Source organism: Hemicordylus capensis, chromosome 5 (assembly GCF_027244095.1).
Source record: "Hemicordylus capensis ecotype Gifberg chromosome 5, rHemCap1.1.pri, whole genome shotgun sequence".
NCBI classification, from domain to species: domain Eukaryota; kingdom Metazoa; phylum Chordata; class Lepidosauria; order Squamata; family Cordylidae; genus Hemicordylus; species Hemicordylus capensis.
In genome coordinates, this window is record NC_069661.1 from 50,125,694 (window position 1) to 50,140,535 (window position 14,842).

The 14,842-nt window shown below is 42.4% G+C and overlaps 1 protein-coding gene across 12 annotated transcripts in view; it reads left to right on the plus strand.

Moving 5' to 3' along the window:
* Positions 1-14,842, plus strand: part of C5H4orf33 (chromosome 5 C4orf33 homolog) — a 98,772-nt gene that overhangs the window by 27,583 nt on the left and 56,347 nt on the right. For 5 of the 12 annotated variants that reach the window (XM_053253324.1, XM_053253321.1, XM_053253323.1 and 2 more), the window contains 3 exons: positions 10,108-10,288; positions 11,988-12,048; positions 13,076-13,124. The exons of 3 other annotated variants lie outside the window; for them this stretch is intronic. In XM_053253324.1, the coding sequence (XP_053109299.1) occupies positions 10,108-10,288; positions 11,988-12,048; positions 13,076-13,124 (291 nt within the window). Of the gene's footprint in view, positions 1-6,707; positions 6,766-10,107; positions 10,289-11,987; positions 12,049-13,075; positions 13,125-14,842 lie in introns of those variants that run through there. 4 more of the 12 variants (XM_053253326.1, XM_053253325.1, XM_053253334.1 and 1 more) reach the window with 3 other exon arrangements.

A 14,842-nucleotide genomic window follows, 5' to 3' on the forward strand; every position in this document is an offset into this window, starting at 1 on the left:
GGAAGGGAGGCAGATACAGCTCAGGACTCTTTTTTGGACTTCTGACCAGAGCTGGTTTTCTTTCAAGTTTGCTTCCAAACTTGCACAAGCTACTGTTAATGATTTGCATACAGTGTAAGGACCCACTGACTCGAGTGCAGCACACATTTGTATATCTATCTGAAAACCACATGGATGCTGCTGAAGAGTACCTGTGGCTCCTAAAAATAGCACTAGTACTTAACACCTCTCTCATTATTTGTAATGGGAAGTTCTGAAGCTATTCTTAAGAGCCATGGAGCTTCTCCAGCAGCACCAACAGAGGTTTGAGAGGAACGGAAACGGCATAGGCTCACCTGAATCATAGTGTGAATCAAAGTTTATTCTTTAGAAGAGTATGTCCAGCACTTGTTTGCTTCTAGTGGCTCTCCTTGGCTTATAACGTCTAGAAGAGGATTTACTGACTGGGGCATGGAGGTGGTGAATAGGGATGTAGAAAGCATTTTGAGTTCGAAAGGCCTGTTTTGAGCTCAAAACAACCCTGCTTTGACTTGATAGATTTCGAGTGCCATTTTGGAGGGTTGTTTCTCTGGGGAGAGCTGGTCTACTAACTGTTGTTGGCAGGTAGACCAGTTCTCTGAGGCAAGCTGACGTGCTAGGTCTGGGGCGAAGGCCTAATCTACCCACCTCACACGGCAGATAGACCAGGACTCACATAGTGGGTAAACCAGGCCTCCAAGGTGGGCCACTGTGTGAGGTGGGTAGACTAGGCCTCCGGTCTGAACTTAGCATGTTGGCCTGCCACAGAAGGCTGATCTATCTGCTGAACCCAATCCGTAGACCAGCTCTCCAAATTAGCACTTGGCCACTGTTTCAACAACATGTTTCAAGCATTTTATGTTTTGTTTTGAGGTTGAAATGAAACACAAAATTTTGTGCACACCCCTAGTGGTGAGTGCACCCGTGTGCAAGGGGAAAATGCAAGCTACTTGAAGGAGATAGTTGTGAGATTGCTTTTGTAAAGAGCTTTTCTGTGTCTGGAGGATCGCAATACCTATTCACTGGTTGCAAACATTCCCTCCTTGAGCAAGGTGCTCAAGCGGGTGCTCGGTGTCTAGTTTGGAGACTTGGAGTGCTGTGTTTCAATTATGCCATTCCTACGCCAAGGCTGATTCCAGAAGGTGGTACCCAGATATTATGGCTTGGCCTGGTGGTATATGTGCTGCTGGTGGCTAGGTTATCTTCTACGGGACATGGTGGTTGACCTGTTCTGCATAGGAGTGGAACTCTATCAAACAATCAGGTTCAATATCTTGGATAGCTGATAGATCCAACTTCGTCACTGAAAGCTTGTGCCACCTCTGGCATGGAATTCCTACCATCAGCTCTGGCCTGACACACCACCAGCTCTGGCTTCTCTTGGACAGAGACAGCCTGGTCACTGTTCTCTTTATTTTGGTAACCTCCAGATTAGACTTCTGCAATGCATTATACATGCCACCTTTGAAAACTGTTCAAAAACTACAGTTCAAAATACACTTGTTCTGTTTTTGTTTGTGTGATTCTATTTGCCACCCTGTGAGTAGTAATACTGAAGGGTGCAACATAACGTTTTTAATAAATGAATTTCTGAAGCAAACACACCAGGTGCTATTAAAGAAGCATGTTCAGAAAGCCCTGAACTCATGTGCATATTTCTTTGATATAGTCTGTGAGGTGTTAGACTATATTTTAAATAAACTTCCTACTGTGATGATGGTGGGTATTTGAAGTGTCAATATAAAATGCTTCCCTAACTTACTATAACCAGTCACTGATTAAAGTCTTAGTCAATTATTAAAACACTGTCAAGGCCAATAAGTGGTGTTAATGACTTCTTTCTGATAATAAATATCTCAAAAGCCCAATGACTATTTGGCTGTGATAACATAGCTGGTGTGTATGTATGTGTGTGTGTGTGTGTGTGTGTGTGTGTGTATATATATATATATATATATATATATATATATATATATATATATATATATAATGTTCTAAATTTTTACTGCCTGGTAGCTTGAGAAAATGAAGTCCTTATTTGCTGCAGTTTTTATATCTCTATGCCTTACTGACCCTGCACACCACTTCACACTAAACAGGTACCCCATAACTTTTTTTTGGTCCTCTTGCATTTATAAAATTGAAAGGCTTGATTTCATGTTTAAGTGTGGTGTTTGATCCCTTGCTTATAAAGCAAATTTTTAAACAAAGTGGATTGCATGGTGCTAAAGCAGAAGCTTTATTCCTCCCTGTGAGACAAGTAGTTATGAGCCATTGCACTATAAGCCATTACTTGAAAGAAAACCAAATGAAATATTGTCCAGTTCTTTCAGTGCAGAGAGCATTACAATGCAGAGGGGGTTTTTTTAGTCTCATGTGGAGCCATGTTGAAGTTTTTAGAGTGCTACAGAAATGATCTTATTCGTTTGTGCAAAAGCTTGGCCACTGGTATGCCTGGGTTAAGTCACATACAGTTGCCAGTAAGGTAGTTGCCACATGCCAGGTAGTTGCTGATAAGTCCTGGGAATGATATAGTTCTGTGGCTTTTTAAAATCCTAATGTTTATATATTTTTTAAAATTCAGCACATGCATTGGAGAGTACATTATTGTATTTATCTTCAAGATAGTTTTCCTCTTCATTTTTTAAAATAAAACTTCCCCAAACCAATGTAAAATACAGTCCAATACAACATTTTGAGATTTTCTTTACCTTGCATTCTAAAAGAGTTGGTAAGTGATATCCATAGAGCTCAGACTAATCCATGAAATGTGTTCATTAGAACTATACATGCCTCCTGACAAATGCTTCCTGAAAACTTCCACAGATATTTATGTGACTAAACTTGTCTTCTGTCTCTTATTTTGACTTCCTGCCCCCCCTAAAAATGGCACACCATTCACTTCTCGCCCCCGGCCATTCTCACTGGGCATGCAAGAGCAAAGAACTTGCAGAGGGATCCCTGTGTATATTTCAGCAAAAAAATTTGTGTTCTTGATAGAATACTCTATCCCAGGAAAGCTTGTGCTGAAATAAATTTATAATAAGAGGAAAGACATGGTATGCCTGTTGCTCAATAAAGATGGTAAAATGTTAAGGGTTGGCAAAGAGGAGGCAGAACTGCTCAATTCCTACTTTGTCTTCTTTCAGTCTCCCAAAAGCAGTGTTAATTTGAGGGATCAGGATTGCAGTTTGATTGAGAAGGTGATCAGGAAATCCCGACCTACCTCAAATGAGTTCAAATCACCATGGCCACATGAATTTCATCTTAGGCTACTAAAAGAAGTTGCTGATGTACTCTCAGAATGTCTATCATATAATTCACTCTCCAGAAATGAATCCTGGGGAACAGGTGAGGTATCACACGTGGCACTGGATTAACGTTTCCCTGAACTTTAAAAAAGGAGGAAGATACAGTAAACTACAGACCAGGCAGTCTGACTCTGATACCAGGGAAGATACCAGATCAGAATATAAAGCAGCCAGTCCACAAGCATCTTGATTAGGAATGCAGTGGTTAGTATATGCCAACGTGGATTTGTCAAGAATAAATTCTGCCAGACTAATCTCTCTCACTCTCTTTTTAATGAGGTTCCTATTTTTACTGGTGGTTGCTAAGTGTCTACACCAACTTGACGGCACTTAATCAATCAATTTTTACTGGATTGTGTGAATGCAGCAGACACATCTTGATTTTAACCAAGAAATTGACAAAAGTTCTCCAAAATATTTTGGTGAACAAAATGGTCAAATGTGGGCTAGATTACAAAACTGTTGGGTAGATGCTCAACTTATTGAAAAGTTTTACTCAAATAGTACTTAGTGCCTCATAAAACTGTAGAGAGGTTTTGAGTGGGGTGCTGCAGGGCTGCATTCCTACAACCATAGTTTCCAGGTTATGAGAAGTAATACTTCCACTTTACTCCTCTGCTAACTGAGTAGACGCACTTTTTAAAAGTGGGCATTTTCTTTACTGAGCAGGGGAAGAACAACTGGCCCTATCCAGCCCTAGCACAGCATCCCTTTTTTTGTGGCTGTTGCTGGTGTCTATCTTATGTTTCTTTTTAAGATTGTGAGCCCTTTGGGGATAGGGATCCACATTTTTAAAAAATTTCTCTATGTAAACCACTTTGGGATCTTTTGTTGAAAAGTGGTATATAAATATTCATCATAATAGTGGTAGTCAAACCTCACCTGGAGTACTGTGTCCAGTTCTGGGCATCAGACTTTAAGAAGAATGGTTGACATCCAGGGCCGCCACCTTAGGCTGTAGCTGAGCTGTTTCCCGGCACAGAGAAGCTGCTCTGAACTCAGCCAGAGTATTGCCAAGAGTGCACACTCAGGGGGAAGGGCAAAAACTGGTGTTGCTCTACTCTTCCCCACTAAATGCTCTTATTAGGGAAAGGTTCCAGTAAGATGTCCCCAATGGCCAGCCCTTTTTCTTCAAAGCTTTCCCAGCTTCATGAATAGGCCCCTGCTCTCAACTGTCACCTCCTTTACTAGCCATCCCTGCTTCTGTATCTTTAGTCTGCCAGGCTGAAGGAAGATACGGGCTGTTCAACATGAGAAGGGTGATGATGCTGTTGCCACCTTCTATGGAAAACAAATCAATCTTATACATGTTTGAAAACAAGTCCTGCTGAATTCAACAGAACACCTGCCAAGTAGATAGCTGACCCCTGCTAACTGAGCAAAGAGGCACCTTTCAAAGTGGCGTTTCTCTTATATTTAGCAGGGGGAGAGCAATTGGCCCTCTTCAATCCCAGCACAGCATCCCTCCAGTGGCTGTTGTTGGTGTCTACCTTATGTTTCTTGTTCGATTATGGGCCTTTTGGAACAGGGAATCATCTTATACATTTTTTTCTATCAACTGCTTTGAGAACTTGTTGAAAAGCGGTATATAAGTAGTAGTAGTAAATGTGCATAGGATTGCAGATTAGTCCTTTAGTCTTGGGAGGGTTTGATCCATGCCCCTATGGTAAGCTGGATCAGTAGAAGCCAGTAAAGGTAAAAAGTGTACCGTTGAGTCAGTTTGAATTCCTGACACCCACAGAGCCCTGTGGGTTTCTTTGGTAGAATACAGGAGGAGTTTACCATTGCCGCCTCCCGCACAGTGTGAATTGATGATGCCTTTCAGCATCTTCCTATATCGCTGCTGCCCAATATAGTACCAGCAGGGATTCAAAAACAGCAACCTTCTGCTTGTTAGTTAAGCATTTCCCCACTGTGCCACTGAAGGTGACGTAGGGGGCACTAATGGTAATATTTCCCATCTTTTCTCCTCCCACTGTATGGGATGTATAGATGGGACTATGCAAAGCAATGTATTTTTTGAATCCTAAACAATGCAGCCAATTTCTTAAGCTAAAGTGGCGAGGGGAGGACATGGGATGAGGATGTCAACTTAACAAGCAGACAAGCCCTTTGTGTAAAGATATTGGCTGTGCCATATATGAGAAGATCATGTAGACTTCCTGAGTGTGTTTTGACTTTTTCGTTCACAGTGCTCTTAAAAAGATGCACATTTTGCATCATTTTAGTGAAGGGCTGTAAGAAGCAGAATTTGGCTTTCATTCGGTTTTGGCTTGGGCAGCTCCTATGGACTTTTCCAAGTCCTATATCCCAATTCGGTAAGGGAGATATGCATGTAGACAGAATAGAAACCATCCAGTGCAATTCACCTAATGCAGTCTTCAACTGAGCTGCAGGTTACACCCATTCATTTTGCATCTTGAATGTGTATCTCTGCCCACAGTCTCAGGCTAACAGATCGTGTGTAACTGTCTCTGAATAGGAGCCCCGGTCTCCATACTATGTCCATGAATAGTGATTTAAATGTCCATGAATAGTGATTTAAATCAATTCTAGCATAGTGGCATTGTGTTAATGTACAAGAGAATCAATCTATTTGCTTGCAGTGTGACATTGTGTAAGATACAGAGTTGTGCAGTGGCATCAACTAGCATACTGGATTAAGATTTGGGAGATCATCTTCAAAATTCAGTCAGGAAGCTTACTGGGGCATTTTGGGCCAGTCACTCTTTTAGCCTAACCTACCTCACAGGGTTGTTGTGAGGATATAATGGCTGGAGAGAGAATCATGTTTGCCACCTTGAGATCCTGGAAGGAAGAGTGGGTTAAAAATGTAATTAATGGTGGTAACACTGAACCCATGATATAGGTAGAATCTTTATTAAATAATAAATTTTTGGAAAAAAGAATTTGGGTTGTCTTTTCTTTTTATTTTTTATTTATTTATATAAATATGGAAAGCTTATCACTTTCATAGGTTTATCACTTCTAACACAGAAGTTATCTAAACATTGAAATATATTCTTGGCTTGTTGCTCCTCTCAATTGTTGGATTGATAGGCTGTGAAAATTGCTTTCAGAAATACGTTATGATCCCAGAAACCTTGACTCTTACTGCTTCTTGCCACTAGAGGGGAGAATAAAGTTATCAGCGTCTGTGTTTTCCCCCCCATTTCATTCAACCACTAATTTTCTTTATTGTTCTTCAGAACTGTTTGGTTTTTTTTAAGAACTTCAGATCACTTCTGTATAACCCTAGTTTAATGGTGGTTTCTTAGCTGTTACTTCACATTTCACAAATAAAAATAGAATACTACAGTCTGAGTTAATACAACATTCCATTTATCCACTAATCTTGTGTGTGTTTTCTTCCTAAAGTGAAAATGTACCTTTCAAAGATCACGAGAAAGCATTTCTTCAGCATGGGGCAAGAAAGGTGAGGACGTGAGCCACATTCTTTACCCTGCCACAAGTTTGAAAAAAGTCTCATAGTAATCAGTGAGACCAAACATAATACAATAGAGAAGACTCCTTTACAGTTATCTTTTGTTGCTTTATCACAATCTGTTGCATAATCAATACTGAATAAAATAATGCTGCATTTCCCATCAACTTTCATGTTAAAAAGAATTATTTCCCACTGATTTGGGAAAGAGCAAGATCAATGGTTCTTGTTGTGTTTCTATTCTCTTGCTTCTCCCTGCTCTTTAGTTCTACTCACTTCAACAGCTAAAGTTTACATAGGCTGACATCCTGACTAAACAAAGTATGTAATTAGGGTGTGTGGGCACAGCACATCACCCCTCGCAGAACTCACCCTCTTCTCCTGGGCTCAAGCTCACACATCTTAGAGGATCAGCAATTATTATTTTGTTTGTTTATTTAATTTATATACTGCATGACTCCAAAGGCTCTAGGTGGTTCACAAAAATAAACAGCACAAAAAATTGGACAAACTGTTAACCCAACTTAAAACATTCAAAAATTACTAAAAGCCTGGCTTTTTTAAAAAAAGTGTCTTAAGGGCTCTTTTAAAGGCTGGTAAAGATGTTAACCAGCCACTTGATGCCGCAGTGGGAAATGACTTGACTAGCAAGCCAGAGGTTGCCAGTTTGAATCTCCGCTGGTATGTTTCCCAGACTATGGGAAACACCTATATCGGGCAGCAGCGATACAGGAAGATGCTGAAAGGCATCATCTCATACTGCACAGGAGCAGGCAATGATAAACCTCTCCTGTATTCTACCAAAAGAAAACCACATGGCTCTATGGTTGCCAGAAGTCGACACCGACACAACGGCACACTTTACCTTTACTTTAAAGATGTTAAACCACCAACATCTATTATAGGGAGCAAATTCCACAGTGACCACAGAGAAGGCCTGTTTTTGAGTCTCCACCAGAGTAGCTGGTGGCATCCGGTGATGGATCTCTCTCGATTGACCTTAATGTGCAGTGGGGATCGTGCAGAAGAAGGTGCACTCCCGGGTAACCTGGTCCTAAGCCATGTTCCCAGTCTTATTAACTTCTTCTGGAGTGTGGGGAGTGCTCTGGATGCTTAACCTTCTTGCACAACAGTGTGAGTACAGGACATGGAGAGTTGCACAAGGGGGCCTGCTCCATGCCCGTACACTCTACATACATGAGCACCTTATAAGTCAAGATATCAGCAGCTGTTGCAACTTCCCACTTTAGCCAAACCTGTTATGCGTTGAATAAACTTGCTCTTCCACTTTTCTGAGACTATTCCTTTGGTACTTTTTATACATCTTGGGCTACATTTCAACTTTCTCAGAGCCAAAATAGTCCTGTGTCAGGTTAGAGACTAATCAATTTATTGTAATGCAAGATCATTCACCCCCAGCACAATACCTCCAGTGACTGTTGCTGGTGCCTATCTTATGTTTCTTTTAGATTGTGAGCCCCTTGGGGAGCCCTTTGGGGACAGAGATCTATCTTATTTATTTAAGAGCCAGCGTAATGTAGTGGTTAGAGTGCTGGACTAGAACCAGGGAGACCCGAGTTCAAATCCCCATTCAGCCATGATACTTGCTGGGTGACTCTGGGCCAGTCACTTCTCTCTCAGCCTAACGTACTTCACAGGGTTGTTGTGAGGAGAAACTTAAGTATGTAGTACACTGCTCTGGGCTCCTTGGAGGAAGAGCGGGATATAAATGTAAATATATATATCCATGCACATTTTATTCTATGATGCTAGTGTGAAAAAAAGACTGCCATATGGCACTTAAATAAACTACCATTCGAAATGCATTTTGTTAAAATGAAGGGTGGTTTTTTTAAAGTGTTGCTTATTTCAAAACAACTGGTAGGTGGCATCAGTCCTAAGAAAATAAAATTTAAGTTGCTCGTGTAGGAGCTTATTGGAAAGAGAGTGAGAGAGCTTAATGCTAATGCCATAAAAAGGAAACAAGTGTGCAGTTAACTCCTGCAGGCTCTCTGTACGTGTGTGTATAAACATTAAACAGTAGATGCATTTTCCAGCTTAGGTTCCTTCACAAGGTGGAGACGATCCCTATAGCAGTGTTCTTTTCAGCTGTTGAGAGTTACACTTTAACTGGACAGTGGAGGAGAGGAGAGCTGGTCTTGTGGTAGCAAGCATGACTTGTCCCCATAGCTAAGCATGGTCTGCCCTGGTTGCATACGAATGGGAGACTTGATGTGTGAGCACTGCAAGATATTCCCCTCAGGGGATGGAGCCGCTCTGGGAAGAGCAGGAGGTTTCAAGTTCCCTCCCTGGCTTCTCCAAGATAGGGCTGAGAGAGATTCCTGCCTGCAACCTTGGAGAAGCCACTGCCAGTCTGTGAAAACAATACTGAGCTAGATAGATCAATGGTCTGACTCAGTATATGGCAGTTTCCCATGTTCCTAGTGCCTATTTTCTGCCATCATGAAAAAGAAAAACTAGTACCCAGAGAGAGAGAGAGAGATGTACTCACACACTCAGTGAGAATCCATAAAAATAAAGGTTCATACATGTAAAGGAGAGGGAAAGTATGCCTCTCCTCACCAGAACACAGTCAGAACTACTCGACTTCAAGTTTTGTATAATTAGTGTTGCCAACACTCCAGGACTGGCCAAGAGTCTCCAGGAATCAGCCTCCATCTCCAGGTCCCTCCTGGAAGCAATCCTGAAGTTTTTAATGGCTTGGGATTGTGGAAAAGATTGGAAGGAGAGTGGGGCAGGGCATCCAGGAAGAGCTTCATGCAGAGCTGACAATCCTATTTGGGTTGCTCATGCATTGTCTCCAAATGGCACACAGAATTCCCAGAATTCATCCTCCAAATGAATTAACACTTTAGAAGGTCATTCATAGGACCTCTTGCTCAGCCAGGGTGGGCAGGCAGGCGGAAGGCAGGATAGCACCTACCTTCCCCTCCAAGGATCCAGCAGCAAGCCCAGCTGTATAGCTTGTGTGCCCACATGACCAGCGCTGCCGTGAGCCACGTGGCATTCTGCAGACTGGGATATTGTGTCCCAGTCTCCAGATATCCCACAATGCACTGCACAATGAGTTGGTGCTCTAGGTACCTGGCTCTGTGAATGCTTGAGCTCCATGCAGCCCGAGCAGGAACACCACCCTGTACCTGGGTAAAAGGGCCGGTAAATTTTTTGAGCTACCCAGGGAGGCAGCAGCACCAGGATTGGCCTCGACCCCAGCGCTTCATATGAGTCTCGCTAGGGCTGCTTGTGTGAATAGCCTCAATGTGTCGAAACCAGATCACACAATTCTTTCTGACTTTCTATGTATTTGTGTAGGTAGAATATCAAATTGAAACTACCTGGGACAGCATACCAGTTATGCATGCACCAGTGACAATCATATTTAAGCCTGGTAATGAAGGTTTAGTAATGGAAGTGAGCTCCTTGTTCTTTGATGATCCTCCAACTCCAGCAGGTGAACCTGGAGAGCCTTTTGATGGACTTTGGGACTATGAAGGTAAGGTGTAATGAAAGCTAGCACACACACACAAACACAGAGAGAGCTTTTGAAGTCTAAAGTCTAGAAAACTAATGAGGCTCTACACACAATCCGTGTGTAGAGCCTGCAGGGCTGCTGCGGGGAGAGTGGGCTTAGTCTGCTGTCCCCGCAGACGATCAAACTTTGAGCCCCGAGTGGCCGATTGGCCACCCACACAACTAACGACTCCATCACAGAGCTGGTAGGGGCTGTGGGGATCGGGGGCCGCCTGGCCCCTGGAAGTCCCAGGCTGCCCTGTGTGAGCGCACAGGGCATTCTGGGGAGTCCCCCGAGGCTGGCTGCAGCCTCCCGGTCAGGGGTCTACTCATGTGTCGCCGTGCGCCGTGGTGGCACACAAGCAAAAAACCATGGTTAACAGAGCGCTTGCTCTGTTAACCTCATTTAAGGGGAATTAGGTGGGCTAGCCACCTTGGAACCACTGGGTTGGCCTGTGAACCTGGTGGTTCTGACGATCACTAGAAAGCGGGCTAGGCTCCCTTAGCCTGCTTTCTAGTGATCATGGGAATAGCTTCAATATTGATTAGCCAGGGTTTTGTTTTTTGTTTTTTTTAAAAAACCCATATTAATGCATGAAATAATTTAGGTGATCAACTATCATTTTCTAATGGAAGGGTGGTATAGAAATAAAATAAATAATTAAGTTAAATTAAATAAAGGTGTCCATCCGTAGCTACAATAGTTCTTTGGCTTGTGGCCTGTAAGAACATGGTGAGTCCTGTCACAGAACCATTATTTTGGTGTTATAGAAGTGTTATAGAAGGAGAAAGCTGGGAACCTATATCCATTGCGTAACGGTTGCCAGAATCCAAAGAACCTAGTTCAACACACTCAAAGGGCTTTTGAACTCATGGCTCTCAATCAGCAGCCACCCTGTCATACAAAAATGGCATGGCAGCCTGCAATTCAAAGGTGTGGGCGGGGTGGGGTGGGGGGAAGCTTGCTGTGTATGCTGAAGCTCTTAGGTATGACTTAAGCTAGTTGCTGGAGTCCAGCCAATGGGTTGGATCCAAAGGTCCCCTTACTTTGAAAGAAGGAATCCTTCTGTTGAAGGGAGAGAACTTTTCGATCCAACTCTTATATTTAATGGAGATTCAGTGCCATTAGAATATGTATATTCTCAAACTAAATATGTGTGCATGTGTTATAGCATGGCTTCCAGATGGAAGTGCCTCTTTTTTTGGTCAGCAATAGTCATGATGGCAGGAGTGAGCATGGTTGGGAAGGAAGTAATTCAGGAGGGAGGTTTACTTTTCTGTAGGCTGTGTTCCTGCCCAAAATTGCCCTCTTGAGTTTACTCTTGAAGCAGTGATTTGAGGAAATATTTGCTTCATGGACAAACCACTGCTTCAGGAAATGATTTTTTTTTTTCTTCAGAAGAAAAATTGCAAAAATCTCTTGCAAGTTTAGTCAGGTTTTCAGATTTATCCAGAAGTGAGCCAATTCACTAGAACATACTGGGAAAGCCTGTATTAAAATGTTACCTGCCCCAAGGTCTTATTGTGTGGCCTTGGGCAAATCAGTTTGTAAAACTGGAAATAGTTGTAAAGATGAACAAGATAAAGGCGATCTTCTACAGAAATAATAATCCAAGCCCATGACTGATTCTGCCCTCTACTCAGCTGCACACATTAATATGATGGCATTATATCTTCCGCAGTAGTTGAAGCCTTCTTTTTGAATAGTGCAACAAGCAATTATCTGGAAGTGGAGCTCTGCCCGTAAGTTTTGCCATTTAAAGCACCCATGATATCTTTTATTTCACATTTTATAGCTGAGGATCTTGGACTGTTATAGTGAGCCTCCTAGATCAACTGTTTGAACTTTCCTAAGTTGAAGACAAACCATTCTGGTTATATGGTAGCTCTCACTATTGCTCTTGGTGAGGACACAAAGAGACGTAAACAAAACAAGGGGAAAGGCTGCGTGAAAGATGGACAATGCCAGGAGCAGTTTTGGTGGGAGCCTTCAGCCAAATGCCTCTGGGGCCCCTCTTAGTGGCAGCGGAGGGGGTGGGGTAATGGCAGTCACCATCCTTACCATAATACAGTGCCCCACCCCTAGCACTGCATCACTGCATGTTGCATCCAGTGGTGGCACCAAAATAAAAAATGCGGGGGGGGCACAGAATAGGTGGGTGACCTGTGCCCTACTTATTCTGAAGTTGGAATGGGGGAGAGTCACTTTCCTGGGGGGCACTTGCCTCCCTGCCCCCCACTCCTCAGAAGCTGCACTTGGTTGCATCATGCTGCATCACATGCATTATACGTTAAAAGGCAACCCTTTCTTTTTATCAGTCTTTTGGCTTTCCAGAGACCCCTTTTCAGGGATCAGGAGTCAGCCATCAAAGGGGGTCATCAAAGGGCCCATGGCCATTCACTCTGGTGAAAAGTGCTGGCAGCTGCCAATGCAGTCACTAAGAAATGCTCCAACCTGCTGCCTCTGCCACCAGTAAGCCTTGACATGATGAGAAATAGGGCCATAGCTCTTAAGCATATAGGAAAACTTGTGTTTTCATTTTCTCTCCAAGAGTCTTCTTGGCCTCCTAGTTCCTTACAAACATGAGGAAGAGGATGAGGTTGCCCTGAATGAGTTTTCCAGCCTAGCAGATTTCTGTGCCATTTTGCTCTCTTTCCCATACTCTCCTGTGCAATGTGCTAAATGTTGCTTTGACAGTACAGTATTGGTTTTCTTTGAAACCTGTTTTGAAAGTGTAATTGAGCCCCCTCCATGTTTTTGTTTCGGTAGGCATGGCCAACATCTTGTATTACAGCTCTCTAAAGGAGATTGTCTTACAGTAAGTAGAACTCTACTGAAATGTTTTCAACACTAAACAAATGAACCAAATGAAGTTTGACTATGATTGTGCACATACAATATGAGCACTGTACAGAGGCAATGATCTGCACATTCATGTGTGCTGACTTTATTGGATATAGGTGTAAATCATTGAGGTGGGTCTCACGATCAGTGAGACCCACCATAATGGGGTTAGTGGGAGAGCAGGCTAAAGGGAGGGCTTTGCAAGCGGGTTCCCCACTTGTAAACCACCAGGCTCACCTGTGAGCCTGGTGGTTTACACGACCACTGGGCTCACAGGGGGCGGGGTGCCTCTGGGTACCAGTTGTGGGGGAGTAACAGCAGGAGCGAGGGCATGCCCTCAACTCCTGCCTGTGGTTCCCAGCGGCATCTGGTGGGCCACTGTGCGAAATGGGATGCTTGACTAGATGGGCCTTGGGCCTGATCCATAAGGGATCTTCTTATGTTCTTATGACCAGCAAAAATCAGGCCTCTCTTTATTGGAGAAGTGTCATGCAATATATCTCAGTTAGGATGCCTTTCATTGAGAATGATAGCAAGAATGTGCAAACTGGGTGGCTGTACCCTTACCAAGCAGCTGAAATTTTCTGATTGCCCAATAACTACCATCGCCATCAACAAGTATCCATTTGGCCACTGCAATAAATGCACGGAAGATGCCATTATAACTATATGCACAACTTGTATCCACCACATCTTTTTAACATGGATGGTGGGGCAAAATAATTTTGTGTGCATGTGTCTGGAGGTTTGGGCTGTGAGAAAGACGGATATCTCAGTAGCAAGACTTTACAATAGTGACGGTCTGTTGTTCACAGAAGGGTTATGATGATGACGAAACTATGCTCTTTTTATGCTAATGTATTCATACTAAGTTATTTGATTACTATTTGTCAGTTGTTTAACTAAATGGTAGGTCCTGGCCATGACAATCCAAAATGCTCTCATGAATAATGTCAATGCAGATTACTCATGACCAATAGTGTGAAATAAAGGGACTATATGTACTAGTTTCTCAAGATCAGATACAGGTCATTTGGTTAGAGCATTTTGCAAGAGACTGCAAATCATGGTGTAATCAGTTTCTGCAGTTTCATTAAATTAATGTATTTCCACCTTTTGCTTTGTAAGCAGAGTTTAAATAGCCAATCACTGGGTGGTTTTTTTTAGCTCCTTTTCTCTTCTGATGTCCCCCCCCCCGCCTTTTGAGGTAATTACAGACAGTAAATTTCATTTCATCATCTGCATTAGTATTTGTAACATAAATCATAGTAATACAGTTGAGTGATGCCAGCACATCTGCAAATCACTTGTAAATTGGTTTTGTGGAGCTTGTTCTATCAAATTAATCAAAACCTTCACCTGTTGACATATCCTACATTTAAATAAAAGTTTTTATTATGCTATAAATTTAGCTGAGAGCATTTATTCCCTTTTTTTAATACTGAGCAATCCAATGTTCCTTAAAAATATTATAAGTGATGCATATAGGTTTCCACAGAACTGAAAAAAAGGCATTTTACATTTCTGAAGCTAATAATCATGGACTCTGCTATGGAAATGTATGATAAATGTGCATCTTAAACCATTTTAGAATTTTGTGCAGAATCAATAAATTAGCATATTATTCCACTAACAGCACTAGATTATTTCACAATATCATGAGACTATTTGTTCCTCCTGCTTTTAAAATAG